Source organism: Odocoileus virginianus, chromosome 9 (assembly GCF_023699985.2).
Source record: "Odocoileus virginianus isolate 20LAN1187 ecotype Illinois chromosome 9, Ovbor_1.2, whole genome shotgun sequence".
NCBI lineage: Eukaryota > Metazoa > Chordata > Mammalia > Artiodactyla > Cervidae > Odocoileus > Odocoileus virginianus.
The window spans coordinates 16212943-16229468 of NC_069682.1; the positions used below are offsets into that span (position 1 = coordinate 16212943).

The 16526-nt window shown below is 36.6% G+C and overlaps 1 protein-coding gene across 2 annotated transcripts in view; it reads left to right on the forward strand.

The window, feature by feature from the left end:
* Positions 1-16526, forward strand: part of CUL2 (cullin 2) — a 69664-nt gene that overhangs the window by 26760 nt on the left and 26378 nt on the right. The window contains exons 6-11 of one of the 2 annotated variants that reach the window (XM_070472023.1): positions 3016-3121; positions 3786-3868; positions 7757-7864; positions 12945-13041; positions 13154-13264; positions 14936-15098. In XM_070472023.1, the coding sequence (XP_070328124.1) occupies positions 3016-3121; positions 3786-3868; positions 7757-7864; positions 12945-13041; positions 13154-13264; positions 14936-15098 (668 nt within the window). The remainder of the gene's footprint in view (positions 1-3015; positions 3122-3785; positions 3869-7756; positions 7865-12944; positions 13042-13153; positions 13265-14935; positions 15099-16526) is intronic. The other variant, XM_020872687.2, reaches the window with a different exon arrangement.

Here is a 16526-nt window from a genome sequence, read left to right on the forward strand (position 1 = left end):
GTTAAACATAATCATGGGCAAATTACTTACTTTGATTTTTACTTCTGCAAATACAGGAAAATAATGACACTTGTGAAAATTATGTAAGCTTATAAATTAATCTACATTAAAATAATAACTAAGAAAAATTTCAATAAATATTAGTCAACATGATTACTTTTAAAGATTTTTTTAATTTGTAAAAATCTCTTTATACTCATATCCCTTAAGGTAATTTTATGATGACAATCAGTATAAATGATAAAGGATTCATTATACTAAAAAAAAAATGTGTGGTTCATAAATTCTATTGTAAAGTGCTACAGTGACTTAGAAATTAAGAATCATGTCTGAATCAAAATGAAAAACTATCCTACTTTTTTCAGTTATATCTATAAATTATTTTAAAAGCTTCTCTATCAAGCTTGAGCTGTCAAGAGTAGAATATCTGGAATGAGAAGGATCTAGATAATAAAAGTTAGTTTAAAATTTATCCCATGAGGGAAAGAGAATAGTGACTGGTCCTCTGAAATAACACAGTGTATGAAGCTCTGAAGTATACACACAGACCGTGGGAAGGGATCAGTGAATCCAGACTGCTGCAGATCTAGCAGCTTCTCTTCCAAGTCAGCAGTGCTAAGAAGTTTACATTTAATATAGGAATAAGGGGGCTGCTGTAGGCTTCTGGATAGGAAGTTGGTATCCTGAAAATAGAGTTTTCAGATGAATGAGAGATGCCAGAAATGGGAAACAGAGACCAGTCATGAAAATGTTGCACTTGATCCAAACGAAGAGTCAACAAATGCATTGGAAGTGAAAAAAGAAAATAATGGGAAGAGGTGATGACTAGTTTAGAACAGGAGGACCAGCTGATGAAAAGGAGATAAAATGGAGCGTGAGGTAAGTGGTGCTAACGTTCTAGGTAGGATTCCTGATGGTCGTGGTACACTGCACAGAAAAGGAGTGGTTTAGAGCAGAGGCTCTAAAAGAAAGGCACATGTAATGGTGCAGATATGACAGCTAGGTTCCCCCTACTCAGAAATGTTACATTTCTTCCTGTTGTTATGTCCTGCCAGATGGGTAAGCTCACTGGGCAGAAATTACATTTTTTTTCTGTCCCCATTGCCTTGTTGTACCTGGCGTGTAGTACGCATTTGGTCAGCACTTGCTGAATGAGAGAGGGGGCCCTTGTGAATTTTCTCAGTCAGCTCTGCCACTTAGTAGTGGATGGACCTCTGCCGAATTCTTTAAACTCTCTAAACTGCAGTTTTCTTACACATAAAATGGGGATCCTAATGGTACCACAAATACCTACCTCCTATTATTTAGCCAGCTGCAATGCTTAGGGCTGTCTCTGATGCATAATAGTCACTCCATAAATATTAGTGACTGTTTTTATTTCCTGGCATTCGTGACTTATGATCTGGCTCCAGGCTGCTTTTCCAGACTTGTGTTCTACTGGTAGTTTTTACCATCCATGCTTGCTGGAAAGTTACCCGTTTATTCATTTAATTAATTCGAAGGAGTATTTTTCAAGGACTGCCTGTCTGCCGGCCACAGTTCTGGACACCGTCTGGCAACCCTCACGTTCTAGAGAGTATGTGCAGACAGAGAGAACAGAATTATTTCACATAGTGGCAAGTACTGTGAGGAAAAGAAAACAGTTTTGTATCGGATACTAACTTCACTGGGGGTTGGGGAGTGAAGGGTGGTTTGGATTGGGGGTCAGGTTAGGCCTGAGAGGTGTGTGAGTCAAGACCAGAGTGACCTAGGCCAGAGGTGCCTCCCTGCCCGAGAGTCTGGTTTCAGGTGAAGCAGGCGTTTTGTCTCGAGCTGAGGCTTCCTCTCTCTCTCCTGTTCCCCTTTCCTCAGCTGGAAGCATGGTTGGAAACCCAGCAGGAAATTATGAGGGTTATAGTGAGGATGGAAGGGAAGGTTCAATGGTACTTGGAAGGAAATGACTTTGTAAGCAGTGGACAGAAGAGACTAAAATGTTGAATGAAGCTCCATGGTGTAAGCCCTGGAGGCCAGAGCTCGAATTGAGTGAAGGTGGGAGGGAATGTGTGTAAACGATTGTGGCCTTGTGCTTTATTATTTCCCATCGTTTCCTAGAATTGGCAGAGGAGTTACGCCATTGAGATTTTTGTTGTCTTTGCTTTCAGTTTCAGTTGTCTGTGAACACTGAGTAGACTTTTGATTTTGATGCAGCAAACGTGTGTTTTAATACAGAGATTTTGTGGTTGTTGCCTAAATACTTGTATCGTTAATAGCCATTTTCACCTTGGCAGAACCTGTCCAACGAATAGTTATAGGAGGTGAGCATGAAGGGCCTTGTGAAATCTGGGATGGTGGCAAGTGGTACTTGAATATTGCGCACTCTTTGCACACATTTCCTTTAATCTTAGAACTCTGTTCATCTGAGTGATTCTAAGAGTTCGTCACAGTTGGTCTTTCTTTATAAAGCTTTTTCCCTCTGGTTGACACAGTGACCTTCCACGTGTCTGTAATAGTCTGTTCCATTTTGTTACCTAGTGATTGTGATTTTGTTTTTAGTTCAAAAATCAAAAGGTACACATTTAATGGTGATAAAATATAAATTAGAGAACTTACTTGAATTTGATCTTTTTAAGCATTTTCTGTTTAATTCTTTGCAGAGTGAACTCGGCTTATTTAAGGAGAACCTGAGAATGAGCAAATTAACTTGTAGAGGGTCTGACCCTTGGATAGCAGCTGTTGAGCTCTAAGAGTATTGGAAATTTTGGGAGCAAAACCCTTGAGTTTTTTAAGTGAGACTGTGGTAATAGGATTTTTTTTTTCTACCCTAGAGGTCTTACTTTTTGTCTCTTAGGGCCTTGCAAAGAGAGTTTGGCTGATAATTTTTATCTTTTTTAAAAATTATATTTCTAATTTCTTTGGGGCGTATTACTGAACTATTCTGTAGTTGATTATAACCCTAAAGTTATTGTTCTAAAATTTCAAGTTATTTCTTTCCTACTGATTTTGACATAGCATCTTGATACTACATTTGTTTTTCAGGTATCTCAACACACAGTTTATTAAAAAGAATAAACTGACAGAAGCTGATCTTCAGTATGGTTATGGTGGTGTAGATATGAATGAACCACTTATGGAAATAGGAGAGGTAGGAAATTCTTTAAAAGACTGGAAAACATAAACATGTTTTTATATACTAAGTTAATGTGATTCACTGACTTCTTAAGAACACTGAGTTGATTGTCTTAAAATTGTCAAGATTTGAAACATCCTAAATTTTAAATAAATGAAATACTGTTATGATTTACTAAGACTTTCACATAGATGAGAAGAACAGAAAAGATGTGGGATGAGCATTATTTTAATAATTAAGTTAATGGTGGATGAATGCCAGAAGGTTAATAGTTTGCCGTATGAAGAAGCTCATAAAATGTATTTAGAAAATGTTGAGACTCTTACAGTTTAAAAAAAAAATGTGAAGGACATGGACTTAAAAGAGAACCCAGAAGAGATGAAATAGAAATCTGTGGATGCAGCAAACTTCTTTTAACTAGGGTTTTATAAAAATCATTTATTTCTGTAAGATTTTCAGTTAATGATAAAACCTTAATTCTGTTCCTTGTTCAGAATGTCCGACATGAGAGTCAGTATCATTTTAAATTAAGACATTTATTTTCCTTATGTATATTCAGTTTTTATTTGAGTTTTGAAATAAAGTTATAAATACTTCTTCTGATAGGTATTTACTTTTACAAATGTTTAAAGAAGACACTGAGTAATTCAGCCTTGATGATTCTCATTTTTCCTGGCAGCTAGCATTGGACATGTGGAGGAAATTGATGGTTGAACCACTTCAGACCATCCTTATCCGAATGTTGCTCCGAGAAATCAAAAAGTGAGTGTTGACATTGATCTTCTTGAGTTGGTTCTGATTTGCTGATTGAAATGGTTTAAAATAGTGAACACTGGCCTGTCTGTCCACTGCACATAGGCCCCATTTTACTGTAATGACCCTCTTTTTCCATTTTAATAAAGCCAATATTTTAAAGTGGTTTTATAATCTTTTGGTTTTGGGGGGCAAAACCAACAAGATTTTACTGTGACATCATATGCTTAGTAAATAAGTAAGTCCCCAAAGGAAGTGACTTCTGTAGCCCTGAAACCTCTTGGATCCTGTAGGCAGTGCTGCTGAGTTGTTTGAACATATTCTCGGTTGAAACCCTGATGATGATAACCTGCTCAGGAAAAGAGATTCTTCTAGTTGGTTGGTTACCTTTATAACAAGTTAACCCATGAGGCAAATTTATGAGAAAAAGGCTCTAGAATGGTTGATTCTGCTTGTGGCCCAGATAGGATGGCTTGTCTAAGCTGCTGTATGAATGGATTGTGGCACAATGTAAGTTTTCCTGTGGAGTCCAGAGCGGGGCGTCCTTGGCTCAGGTGTGGCCTAGAAGATTCTTATTAGACCTTAGGTGACTGGAACTGCTGTGAAGGGAATTCCCTAGACCAGTGAATTGCCACATATAAGTGGCCACTCCCTCTGAAACTGCTTTCTTTAAGAAGACCCAAATAGGGAGTTTTTATGTGAGGAAAAAAAGGAAAGCATTGTTCTTACTATGGGGCTCCTAATAGGAAATAAGAGGTTATGAAAAAAAGTTCACAAAAGAGGATAAGACACTATTTTAATAGTTAATGTTAATACCAAATAGGAAGTATGTGGTAGGAATTAATAACTTGGTTTTTAAAAATGGTCACTCACACTTTAATAATTCCGTTGTCTCCGGAGGGGATGAGAGAGAGGAGGCTGTGGAGTGGCAGGGTGGAGCTGTTTCTTCCTTCTCTTTGCTGAACTGTGAATGACCAAAAGGGCCCTCCCAACAAGGGTTTTAGGTGCTAATGTAATCTCCTTTGCTAAAAATATCAATTTTATTCTTGAAATTCAGCTATTTTACAAGTATAATGGAAATATTGTTATAAATTTTCTAAATGCACTTTTAATGTGTGTCTCTTATAACAATTTTGATCTAACCTAGTAAATTTTTAAGTGTGATTATTAGCTTGTTAAAAGTGAATTTAATGAAAAATTAAGGAAAGCATGACTGTGTAAGAAAAACAGTAACAGCTGTAGGATACTAATTCTGGAGAAGACGTAGAGACTGGGGTCAGAAACATTGGGCCAACTCATTTTAGTTTTGTTGTTATAATCAGTTTCCTTCACAGTATTTGACATGCTTTACTAATACCTTATTTTTTTATGTCTGCTTTATTAAGTCAGTATTACTTTACATTTTCTAGCGAGGGGCACTAAGGCTTAATAATAACAATAAAATATGGAAACTGTGTGCCAAGCAGCTATTGAAGTTTTGCATGCTAATCCCATTTAATCCTAGCCACCCTAGGAGACTGGTATGATTTTCCATTTATAATGTGTTAATCTTCTTTGAAGATTTCAGAATGTTGAGGGCAGTCTCAGCCTTGAGGTAAAGTTATCTGTCAGGCTAATGGAGGATTTTTTTCAAAAGCAGAATGTAGATTACAGAATTTTTTTGTTTGCTTAAGAGAGTCAATGAAACAACTCTTAGTTTAATTTTTGTTTTTTGTGGTATCATTAAATCTGTACACACAAAATTTAATTGATAGTCCAAAAGTAAAGTTGCTCCTTCTGTTTAAGGAAGCAAGAAACAAGTGATGGAGTCATAGATTGTGTGTCAGCATATTTTCATAGTGTCTGCTTTACTAAGGAAAGATAGAAGTAATTCTATTCATATAATAATTTGTCTTTTGTAGTAAAATAGTAGAATGCCAACTGGGACTTTCAGTGTAGTAACAACCTAACATTGATAATTTTAATAAATGCTGTAATTTCATGGATCTAAATGTTACAGTGTAAGAATGTGAAATTGGAGAGAAGAAAGCAGATCAGTTTTTTAATGCAAGTAAAAGGAATTGTTTAGATACTTAAGGATACTACTGAAAACACAAACTCTTTAATGTTAAATGGATTCAAAATTGCTTTCCTTTTTCCCAGTGGCTCTGCAGTTAACTTTCTAGTTTCAGATAGTCTTTGCGCAAAAATAAAAACTTTAAATAAAATTCTTTGTTCACCTGTGAATTAGGAGCAGTTTATAACATAGGTTGCTGTGACTGATTTGTGTTTTCTCTGACATGTTCATAGGCTTTTTATTCTGTTTCTAAACTGTTAAGATTTCATTGAGGAAAAATGTAGATTTCATTGAAGAAAAATATAATCTTGGATAAAAATAAAATTTAATGCATGTGTATTAGTCACTCAGTTGTGTCTGACTCTTTGCAACTCCATGGATTATGGTCAGTCAGACTCCTCTGTCTATGGAATTCTCTAGGTAAGAATTCTGGAGTGGGTTGCCATTCCTTTCTCCAGGGGATCTTCCTGACCCAGGGATCAAACCCAGGTCTCCTGCGTTGCAGGCAGATTCTTTACCGTCTAAGCCATCAGGGTCTCTTAAAATTTAATGTAGTAGGCTTAATTCTTTCATATCTAAGTTTCTAAGAGAGGTTTAAATTTCCCAACTCATTTTAGATTTATTGATTTTCATCCTTGCAGTGGCTATTTTTGCTTTATGAATTTTGGGCCTCTGTTGTTGGTTGAATAAATATGAGGATTATTCTCTTCATGGGTTTCACTGTTACGTACTAACTTTATCTTGTGCTCTTTTTTACATGTTCTGTCACATGTTAATATTGTTATAACAGTTTCCTTGGATTTTGGGGGATTTTGTTGTGTGTGTGTATCATTTAACCTTCTTAGTGTAAAATTAAATATAGATAGAGGAGACCATACAATACAAATGTATAGCTGAATGAATTACTGAAAGGCAGATGTGCTTCTAACTGCCACCCCGGTTAAGAACTGGAGCTGTGCCAGTCTCCCCTGAAACCCTGTGTGCCCCAGCCCCTGCCTTTCTCCCAGAGAAACAGCTGTCCTGACTTTTGTGCAGTCATTTTCCTCTGTTTCTTTATGGGTTTTTCACCCATGTGTGCATTCCTAGATGCTATAGTTTAGTCCTGTTCTTCCTAAAAAACATTTTAATCAACAGATTTCTCCTCCATCCTTTATTTTTTTTCCACTTGTAATACATTTGTTCATGAATCCTGGCCATTTGATCCTCACGCTTTCCCACTGTCTAGATTTTGCCAGTTGAGTGCAGGAGGCCCATTTATATGTGTTTGTTTGTCCTGTGTGTTTCCTGTAAATTGGCAGTTAAGTGGCCTACTCAGAATCAGGTCGGTTCTCGCTGGCAAACCAAGATACTTTGTTCTTTCATAATGTATGATTTTTTTACTCTTTTTTTTTAATTTAAGCAGCCACTGAGGCTAAATGCTGGCATCTTTTAGTTTATTGAGGTTTGTAAAATGGTGCCACTTTAATCCTGTTTTTTGATTTTCATTTTTTAACTTGAAATATACTTACCCTTGTCTATTATTTGGTTATCATATATGAAAGATGAAATAACTGCTTTTTTTCCTTTTCTTTACCCATTTGTCAGGATAATGAATTGGTTTGCTGTCATCTTCAGGAAGTGGCCAGTTAGCTTTTTCCATCCAATAAATCATGATGAAACTTAAAGACTTAAATATATTTGATTTGTTTCTATTGTCTCGATTTTATTTAAGTTTGAATAACCTCTGTTTGGTTAGTTGGTGCCAGAGTCTTTTTGCTAGGACTGTTGTCATCCTTGATAACTTTCTTGCTATCTCATATGTCAGGGTGTTCCAGGCTTATCTTGTACATTTTCTTCCTCAGACCTGGCACCAGCTGCTCAGTGAAAAACTTAGTTCCAAACACACAAATGATATGTAAATGCATTCTTGAAAAACATTTAATGTTCCAGATCTTTTCCTCTCCCTGGAGGTAATCCCTGTTTATTATTTGGTTAACTGTCTTTTCAAACTTTTTCCTATGAATTTTTATATCTATGTACAGAAATAAATACAGATTTTTTTTTGTTTTCTTTTTCCAAGTGTATAATTTTTTCATTTTTTCCTAACTTTAAAAAATCATTTATGACATGCTGATTTATCTATTGTGATAATTTCTCTGTGTTTGTGTATAATTTTTTCATTTTTTCCTAACTTTAAAAAATCATTTATGACATGCTGATTTATCTATCGTGATAATTTCTCTGTGTTTGTACACAGAGATCTCACCTTCCTCCTTCCTAAACTCTGTATCTGGTATGCCTCTACCTCATTTTAGTGAACTCTTCTAGTGATGTGTATTAGTTTGCTCCCAATCTTTCCATTAGTACAACTCCGAGTTCTGTTATGCACATGGGCAGCTTTTTAGAGCCACAGAGTATATGCATTTAGAATTTTGCCCTCTATAAAGCACCTGTTCTGCCAAAGGCAGAGAGAGTATGAGAACCCATTTCTCTACCACTCATCAAGCCTTGATGCTACCAAATCTTGCTAGTCCTTGATTTCCTGGTACCACTGGGGGTGCCCTCAAGTGAATACCGCAGAGTCTGGGTGCAGGCAGTTTCCTTCCTCCTGGGACTGCGCTCACTGCTCCTGCAGGGACGCGCTGAGCAGCTAGTCTGCCTGTGAGCTCACTGGTTTTGTGCCAGCCCTCTTTGAGTAATGCCACTCCTTGTCCATCCTCCTTCACGTCTTCCACCCCCTTCTTGTAGCCATCCTTTCTCTTGTGCATTTTTGTTTTTCTGTGCTATCTAGTCTTCATTCGATCTTATTTTCAATTTCTACAGGCTCAAGGGCTATTGCCAACAATGGAATATTAAAAAGTATCCTTCCTATCACTTCACAGGTTTGGCTTGAGGCAGGAGACTGCATTTAATTTAACCTTCTCATCTTAATCACAGGGTCAAATGAAGGTTTCACCAAGAGATTAATTTGCCCATTGTCACATAGCAGAATCAGGACTTACGAGAGTTTCAGCCTTTTTGTTGTTGTTAATTTTTGGCTGCACTGGGTCTTCATTGCTACATGAGGGCTTTCTCCGTTGTGGCGAGCGGGGGCTACTCTCTAGTTGTGGTGCGTGGGCTTCTCATCGCCGTGGCTTCTCTTATTGCGGAGCACAGGCTCTAGAACACAGGCTCAGTAGTTATGATGCACAGGCTTAGTTGCCTCCGTGGGCATATGGGATCTTCCCGAACCAGGAATTGCACCCATGGCCCCTGCATTGGCCGGCGGACTCTTATTAACCGCTGTTACACCAGGGAAGTCCCTCAACCTAACTTTTAATGACCATCACAAAGCTAGTCTGCCCTGTTAGATGCCTTGGACTTAAAATCACACTCAGTGCTTTTTTTTTTTTGGTCTCTTAGCTTTCTTCTGCTTCCATTTTGCTCAGTCTGTACTTAAAATGCTAGCTTAGTGATGCTTCACTCATTTACTAGGCACTGTGCTGCATACTTTCTTGGATTATGCTTAATCTTTACCATATCCTCTTGAGAGTAGGTGCATTTCTTATCCCCACTTTACAGATGGAGAAATCTGAGTACTAAAGGTTAAGCACCTGCACATGGTGACATATTAATGCAACCAGAACTTGAGCCTAGGCAGTCTGACTCCAAAATCCGGGTCTTAAGAACTACAATAAACAATTCCTATAAGCTCCCAGCCGAGTGATTTCATTGTGGTGGTTGTAGGCATTTTCCACTTAGTTCTGTCAAGATCCAATAATGAACCACATAATAAAAATACTTTATATTCTTTTCTCAGGGCTCATCTCTTGGGATCACTGTTCTTAGATAAATCCAGAGCTTATTCACATAACCAGCTTAGTCATTGATTTTATATAGTACTACCTTAGCATCACTTCAGTTTATTTTCATTATCTGTCAACTTACTAGAAATAAATTACAATGATTTTGTTGTACATTTTGTGCAGTTATAAAAGTATGCAGTGATCTTAAAGATGGAATAATTATACCTAAAGGTTTATGAGTTCAGATATTATTCTTACAGTAGAAGACAGCTTAGTCATTAAGCACTAGGAATATTGATATTCTTTCTAGGGAACACCTTATCAGATTCCTGCTTCTCTGGGCCTTTTGTGGTCAGAAACAAAGGGCAGGAGTAGGAGTGGGTGTTTTCTGGATGCTGAGCAGGGACAATAGGATTTGGTCATGAAAATAACTTTAGGTAACCTCATTCAGATATTTCTCCCTTTGTCCCAGACAGAGTTAAAAGGCAAAGAGCTATGTGCTTCAAATTGATAAATTAAGTCATATCATTTTTTCACCAGATTTAATTTGGGCTTAAGAGGGAAGGTGAGCAGAAGACATGAGCTCACCTAGTATCACCTTGTATGTATTTATTGTTCTTATTAGTGATAACAAAATGTAGACTTTGTAACTGAGATTTTATGACTGTCAGAAGGACTGTAGCCATATTAATTCAATCACAAAAAACTTTTCCCAGAATATCCAGATAATTAAAGGAAGAAGGAAAGAGGGTTAGAGGGAGGTGAAAACAAGGAAGGACACTAACTTACAGTTTTCTGTTGCTTTTTTAGTAAAATAATTATTCATTCAAAGAAAGAAAATATTTTAAAGTGAGGTGGAAGATTACCAATAGAAAGGTAAACCTTTGACTGGATAATGGTTTGATTTAGGTATTATTACTGAATTCAGAGCCTTCCAACATAGAGCCAGGCTGTTTTACTGTGGCTTTAGGCAAACTTTTTTTTTTTTCTCCTATTTCTATAATTAGAAAAATAAAAAATTCACCTACATTTCTTATTGTGATTAAGACTTGCATCCCCGCAGTGCCCTTGACTGAGTAGGAGCTTGTCACAAGTCACATGAATAATTGAGATGATTTTAGATCCCTTTGTAACTGTAAAAGAATATAGAAATATTAAAGCATATCTCAGTAAATTCTAAGTAGAGAATTACCTTTGTGCTTAGATGAAAGCAACTCAGTGGCTCTAGCAGATATCTTAGAGAACAATAGTTATTAGTTGTTTCAGTGAGCAAAATACTGTATAGAGTGTACTGTATAATCTGAGGAATCCCGTCAGATTACTGCAGGCATAGTTGTGATGGTTTAAAAACTGGATTCTCAGACCAAATCCTCTAGTAATAGAGTTTGTGGTGACTGAAATTCAAATATTCTTAACCACTGGTATTGCAAGTCTTGAATTGATGGGCTCATAGCTACTCTGTTAAAATTGAAGAAGTATCTTAGTATCTACATAGTATCTTTTACACTTATGCTTTTCTGTTGTTTATTGAAATGACATCTAATGGGTACATTCAGTCAGTTGAGTTCAGTCTCTCAGTCATGTCCGACTCTTTGCCACTCCATGAACTGCAGCACACAAGGCCTCCCTGTCCATCACCAACTCCCAGAGTCCACCCAAACCCACGTCCGTCAAGTCGGTGATGCCATCCAACCCTCTCATCCTCTGTCGTCCCCTTCTCCTCCTGCCCTCAGTCTTTCCCAGCATCAGGGTCTTTTCAAATGAGTCAGCTCTTCGCATCAGGTGGCTGAAGTATTGGAGTTTCAGCTTCAACATCAGTCCTTCCAGTGAACACCCAGGACTGATCTCCTTTAGGATGGACTGGTTGGATCTCCTTGCAGTCCAAGGGACTCTCACAAGTCTTCTCCAACACCACAGTTCAAAAGCATCAATTCTTCGGCACTCAGCTTTCTTGATAGTCCAGCTCTCACATCCATACATGATTACTGGAAAAACCATAGCTTTGACTAGACGGACCTTTGTTGGCAAAGTAATGTCTTTGCTTTTTAATAAGCTGTCTAGGTTGATCATAACTTTCCTTCCAAGGAGCAAGTGTCTTTTAATTTCATGGCTGCAATCACCATCTGCAGTGATTTTGGAGCCCAACAAAATAAAGTCAGCCATTGTTTCCACTGTTTCCCCCATCTATTTGCCATGAAGTGATGGGGCTGGATACCATGATCTTAGTTTTCTGAATGTTGAGTTTTAAGCCAACTTTTTCACTCTCCTCTTTCACTTTCATCAAGAGTCTTTTCAGCTCTTCATCACTTTCTGCCATAAGGGTGGTGTCATCTGCATATCTGAGGTTATTGATATTTTTCCCAGCAATCTTGATTCCAGCTTGTGCTTCATCCAGCCCAGCGTTTCTCATGATGTACTCTGCATATAAGTTAAATAAGCAGGCTGACAATATATAGCCTTGACATACTCCTTTTCCTATTTGGAACCAGTCTTTTGTTTCATGTCCAGTTCTAACTGTTGCTTCCTGACCTGCATACAGATTTCTCAAGAGGCAGGTCAGGTGGTCTGGTATTCCCATCTCTTTCAGAATTTTCCACAGTTTATTGTGTGCTACACAGTCAAAGGCTTTGGCGTAGTCAATAAAGCAGAAATAGATGTTTTTCTGGAACTCTCTTGATTTTTCTATGATCCAGCGGATGTTGGCAATTTGATCTTTGGTTCCTCTGCCTTTTCTAAAACCAGCTTGAACACCTGGAAGTTCACAGTTCACGTATTGCTGAAGCCTGGCTTGGAGAATTTTGAGTATTACTTTACTAGCGTGTGAGATGAGTGTAATTGTGCGGTAGTCTGAGCATTCTTTGGCATTGCCTTTTTTTGGAATTGGAATGAAAACTGATCTTTTCCAGTCCTGTGGCCACTGCTGAGTTTTCCAAATTTGCTGACATATTGAGTGCAGCACTTTCACAGTGTTATCTTTCAGGATTTGAAATAGCTCAACTGGAATTCCATCACCTCCACTAGCTTTGTTCATAGTGATGCTTCCTAAGGCCCACTTGACTTCACATTCCATTAACTGTCATAAATATTAATTCAGCTGCAATATTAAAAATTGCATTTTAAGTATCATGCATGCATTGACCTTGAAAATACTTCATAAGTAAAGTGCTTAGACCAATAAAATTAGCAGCCATATTTTGGCATACTTTGGTATATTTCCATGGATACTTGTATTCTCAAGAGTGTTTTTTGTTTTACCTTGTTTTAGTGATCGTGGTGGAGAAGACCCAAACCAGAAAGTAATCCATGGGGTTATTAACTCCTTTGTTCATGTTGAACAGTATAAGAAAAAATTCCCTTTAAAGGTAACAGAGCTTCCTTTAAAACATAAATTATTCCTTTAAAACATAAATTTATTATTAATTTCTTAGGTTGCTTATTCTGATTTTTAAAATATGATTTCATTGATTTATTTAGTTTTATCAGGAAATCTTTGAGTCTCCCTTTCTGACTGAAACAGGAGAGTATTACAAACAAGAAGCTTCAAATTTACTACAAGAATCAAACTGCTCACAGTACATGGAGAAGGTAGGAAAGCATGATGGTAACTGTTGTCATCTGTTAGAGATCAGGTGTGGCTTACTTAATGTTAGTTATCTTAGTGAATATTTTTTTTGGTAGAAAAGGTTCCATTTTTCTTGATTTGTCATTGCTCTTGCTTGACATTTTCCATGAGAAAAAAATGCTGTCCCAGTTTCATTGTGATCAGTGCTTTCTGGTAATCCTGATTAATCTAAAACTAATATATTTCATATTCTTGACAAAATAATAAGCTACATTTTATGCCTAGTAGATAAGAGAATAGGCTAAGTACAAAAGCTAGGTATTGGGAGTTTTTATCTTTCTTCCTCTAAAATAGAAGGAAAAAAAATAGTAAAAATGCAATAATTCTAGAATACTTGGTCTTTTGGTCTGTTAAGTTTGCGGAGACTGAGAAAAACTTGCATGAGAAATTTTAATCATTAAACCAACACATTGATAACCATATTTAAAATGGCTATGTATGTTTTCTTAGTCAAAGAATAATCAGATTATAAATTGAGCCATCAGATATGTTAGACATTTTAACTAGTTTTTTTCTTCCACAGTGTTGGATCTCAGGCATTTTATTATCAGATGATTTTTGTTAGTTTGTTCACCTTTAAGAAGTGTTTGAAGTGGAAAAGCTGTAGTGAAGCCTCCATAGGACATAGATCAGAAAATATCAGTACTAACTGATGTGATACACTGGTGTCTGTCCCACAAACCCAGGTCCAGGAGTTGCTTAATTCTCTTTTGCTTTGTCAGTGATTAGCTCTGGGACCTTGAATAAGTTATCTAGGACATTTTTCTCCATTAAGTGCAGGTTACACTAAGTCAGTGGGTCTTAGCTTTTAGCCCTTTTTACATCTTAGACTCTTGCTAAAGGTTCTAGATCCAGTCTTGAAAGGTACACACAGAGTATCAGTGATATATAAACTCTCATGATTATATCTGACTCTCAAAACAGGCTGTTGGCAAACACTGAAAACAACCCAAATGTCTTTTTCAAGAGTTGAAAAAACAGGCAAAATGTATGTACATACAATGAACTATTATTCAGACTTAGAAAACAATAAAGTTCTGACACATGCTACAGCTGGGATTAACTTTGAAGACATTATGCTGAATTAAAGAAGCCAGAAACAAAAGAACAAATATCTTATGGTTTAACTTATGTCTAGAATAGACAGTCAGAGAGGCAGAAAGTAGATTAAAATTTTGGGGGAGAGGAGAACAGGGAGTTATAGCTTAATGGTTTCTGAGCTTCTGTTGGGTGTAATGAAAAAGTTTTGGGAATAGACAGTTGTGCAACATTGTAAATGCAGTTAATGCTACTAGATTATATACTTAAAAATGGATAAAATGACAAATTTTATGTTACATCTAGTTGACCACAATTCAAAAACACCAATAATATACCAAAAATCATTGAATTGTATGTATAGGACAATTGGAGTCAATAAATAAGGGAAAAAGTGCAGACCAGTTGACTTTTGTTCTTTTTCATAAGGCAGTGGTGAAGTGTAGCTTAAATAAGATTTTGAAATGATGGAATGTGACTTTGAATTGTGAATAGAATTATATAAATAGTTCTGTTTGTTAATTTGCCATGTAAGTTACTGATATTTCAAGTGTTTTCTTATAGTAGTTCATGACTGTAAGGATCTGTTTCTAAAGGTTCTAGGTAGATTAAAAGATGAAGAAATTCGGTGTCGAAAATACTTACATCCAAGTTCATATACTAAAGTGATTCACGAATGTCAACAACGAATGGTAGCAGACCACTTACAGTTCTTACATGCAGAATGTCATAATATCATCCGGCAAGAAAAAAAAAATGGTAAGTGATACCAAACATCAGTATGAATAGGAATGAAATTATAAACCCACTTTTTATATCATCTTCCAAACTACCTTAGACTTCAAACATATTTAAGTGATAGTTGATACATTTTTTTAATATGCCTTTTTACAGATTATTAATTATCTATTTTAAAAGAATGTTTGGAAAAGTATATTTTTTAACTATTTTCTAAAGTCAAAAGAAAAACTGGGAAAGTGTGTTTGCACATTTTTAAAAATCACAGGGACTAATTTCTTTAATACATTAAGAGTTTCCAGAAGGAGAAAAAACAACATGAAAGGGAAATAAAAATAGATTTTATATATCTGAAGATTCTCAGCCTTAGTCAAAATAGAAGTACAAAGTGAAGATAAGAGATGTTAACAAAAAGCAGTGAAAAAAATTTTTTTTAGAAAAAAACAATGAGAATTTTTCAAGAATAGGGAATAAATGTAACAAGATAGATGCCAGACGCGCACAGAAAACTAAACATCATTGAAAGCAGCACTGATAGATCCAGGGCAAGCTTCGCAAAACCCAAGATTATTTTTTTAAACTCTGAAAGTTACACTGTTAGCCTGAACAGTCAAGACAGTTTTGAAGAGCACAGTGAGAAACCTTTGCAGGATAGCATGACTTCTAAAAATTGTAGTAATTAAGAAAAGAAGTGGCACGAGGGTAGTCAAAGTGACCAGTGGAATAAAAGAAAAAGCCAGGAAATAACTCATGCATACGAAGATACCTCATTTAAGACCGTGGCAGCCAGCAGCACAGTGGGTGAAAGATAGCCTTTTGAACACACAGTGCCAAGTCCATTGGATAACCAGTTGGGGAAAAAGTGAAATTTGATCACTACTTCAAACACTGTATACAGAGTCAGTCAACACTTTGGGCTTTTGATCTCAGTGTAAGGCAGTAACACTTCCAGAAGATAACATAGGCGAATAACTTCAGGACTTGGGGGTAGAGAAAGATATTTTAAATGAGACACAGAAAGCATTAACCACAGGGAAAGATGATCAGGTTTATTACTTTATCGTTAAAAGCTTAAAATAAATACAAAACCATAAGACCTTTGGATCATCAAAAGAGCATCACAGTGACAGTCATAGGACAAAGGAACCAAAAATATACGACATGGAAAGGACAGTCTCTTTAATAAAGGTTTTTGAAGAAACTGGATGACCCGACTTAATACCGTCTACAAAAATTAACTCAAAATGAATTGAACACTTTAACTTGAGACCTGAAGCCATAAAACTCCTAGAAGCAAGCAAAGGTGATAGACTTCCTGATACTTGTGGTGATGGTGTTTTGAATCTGACACTAAAGTGAAAGTGAGAGCCGCTCAGTTGTGTCCTACTCTTGGCGACCCTGTGGACTGTCCATGGATTCTCCAGGCCAGAATACTGGGTGGGTAGTGTT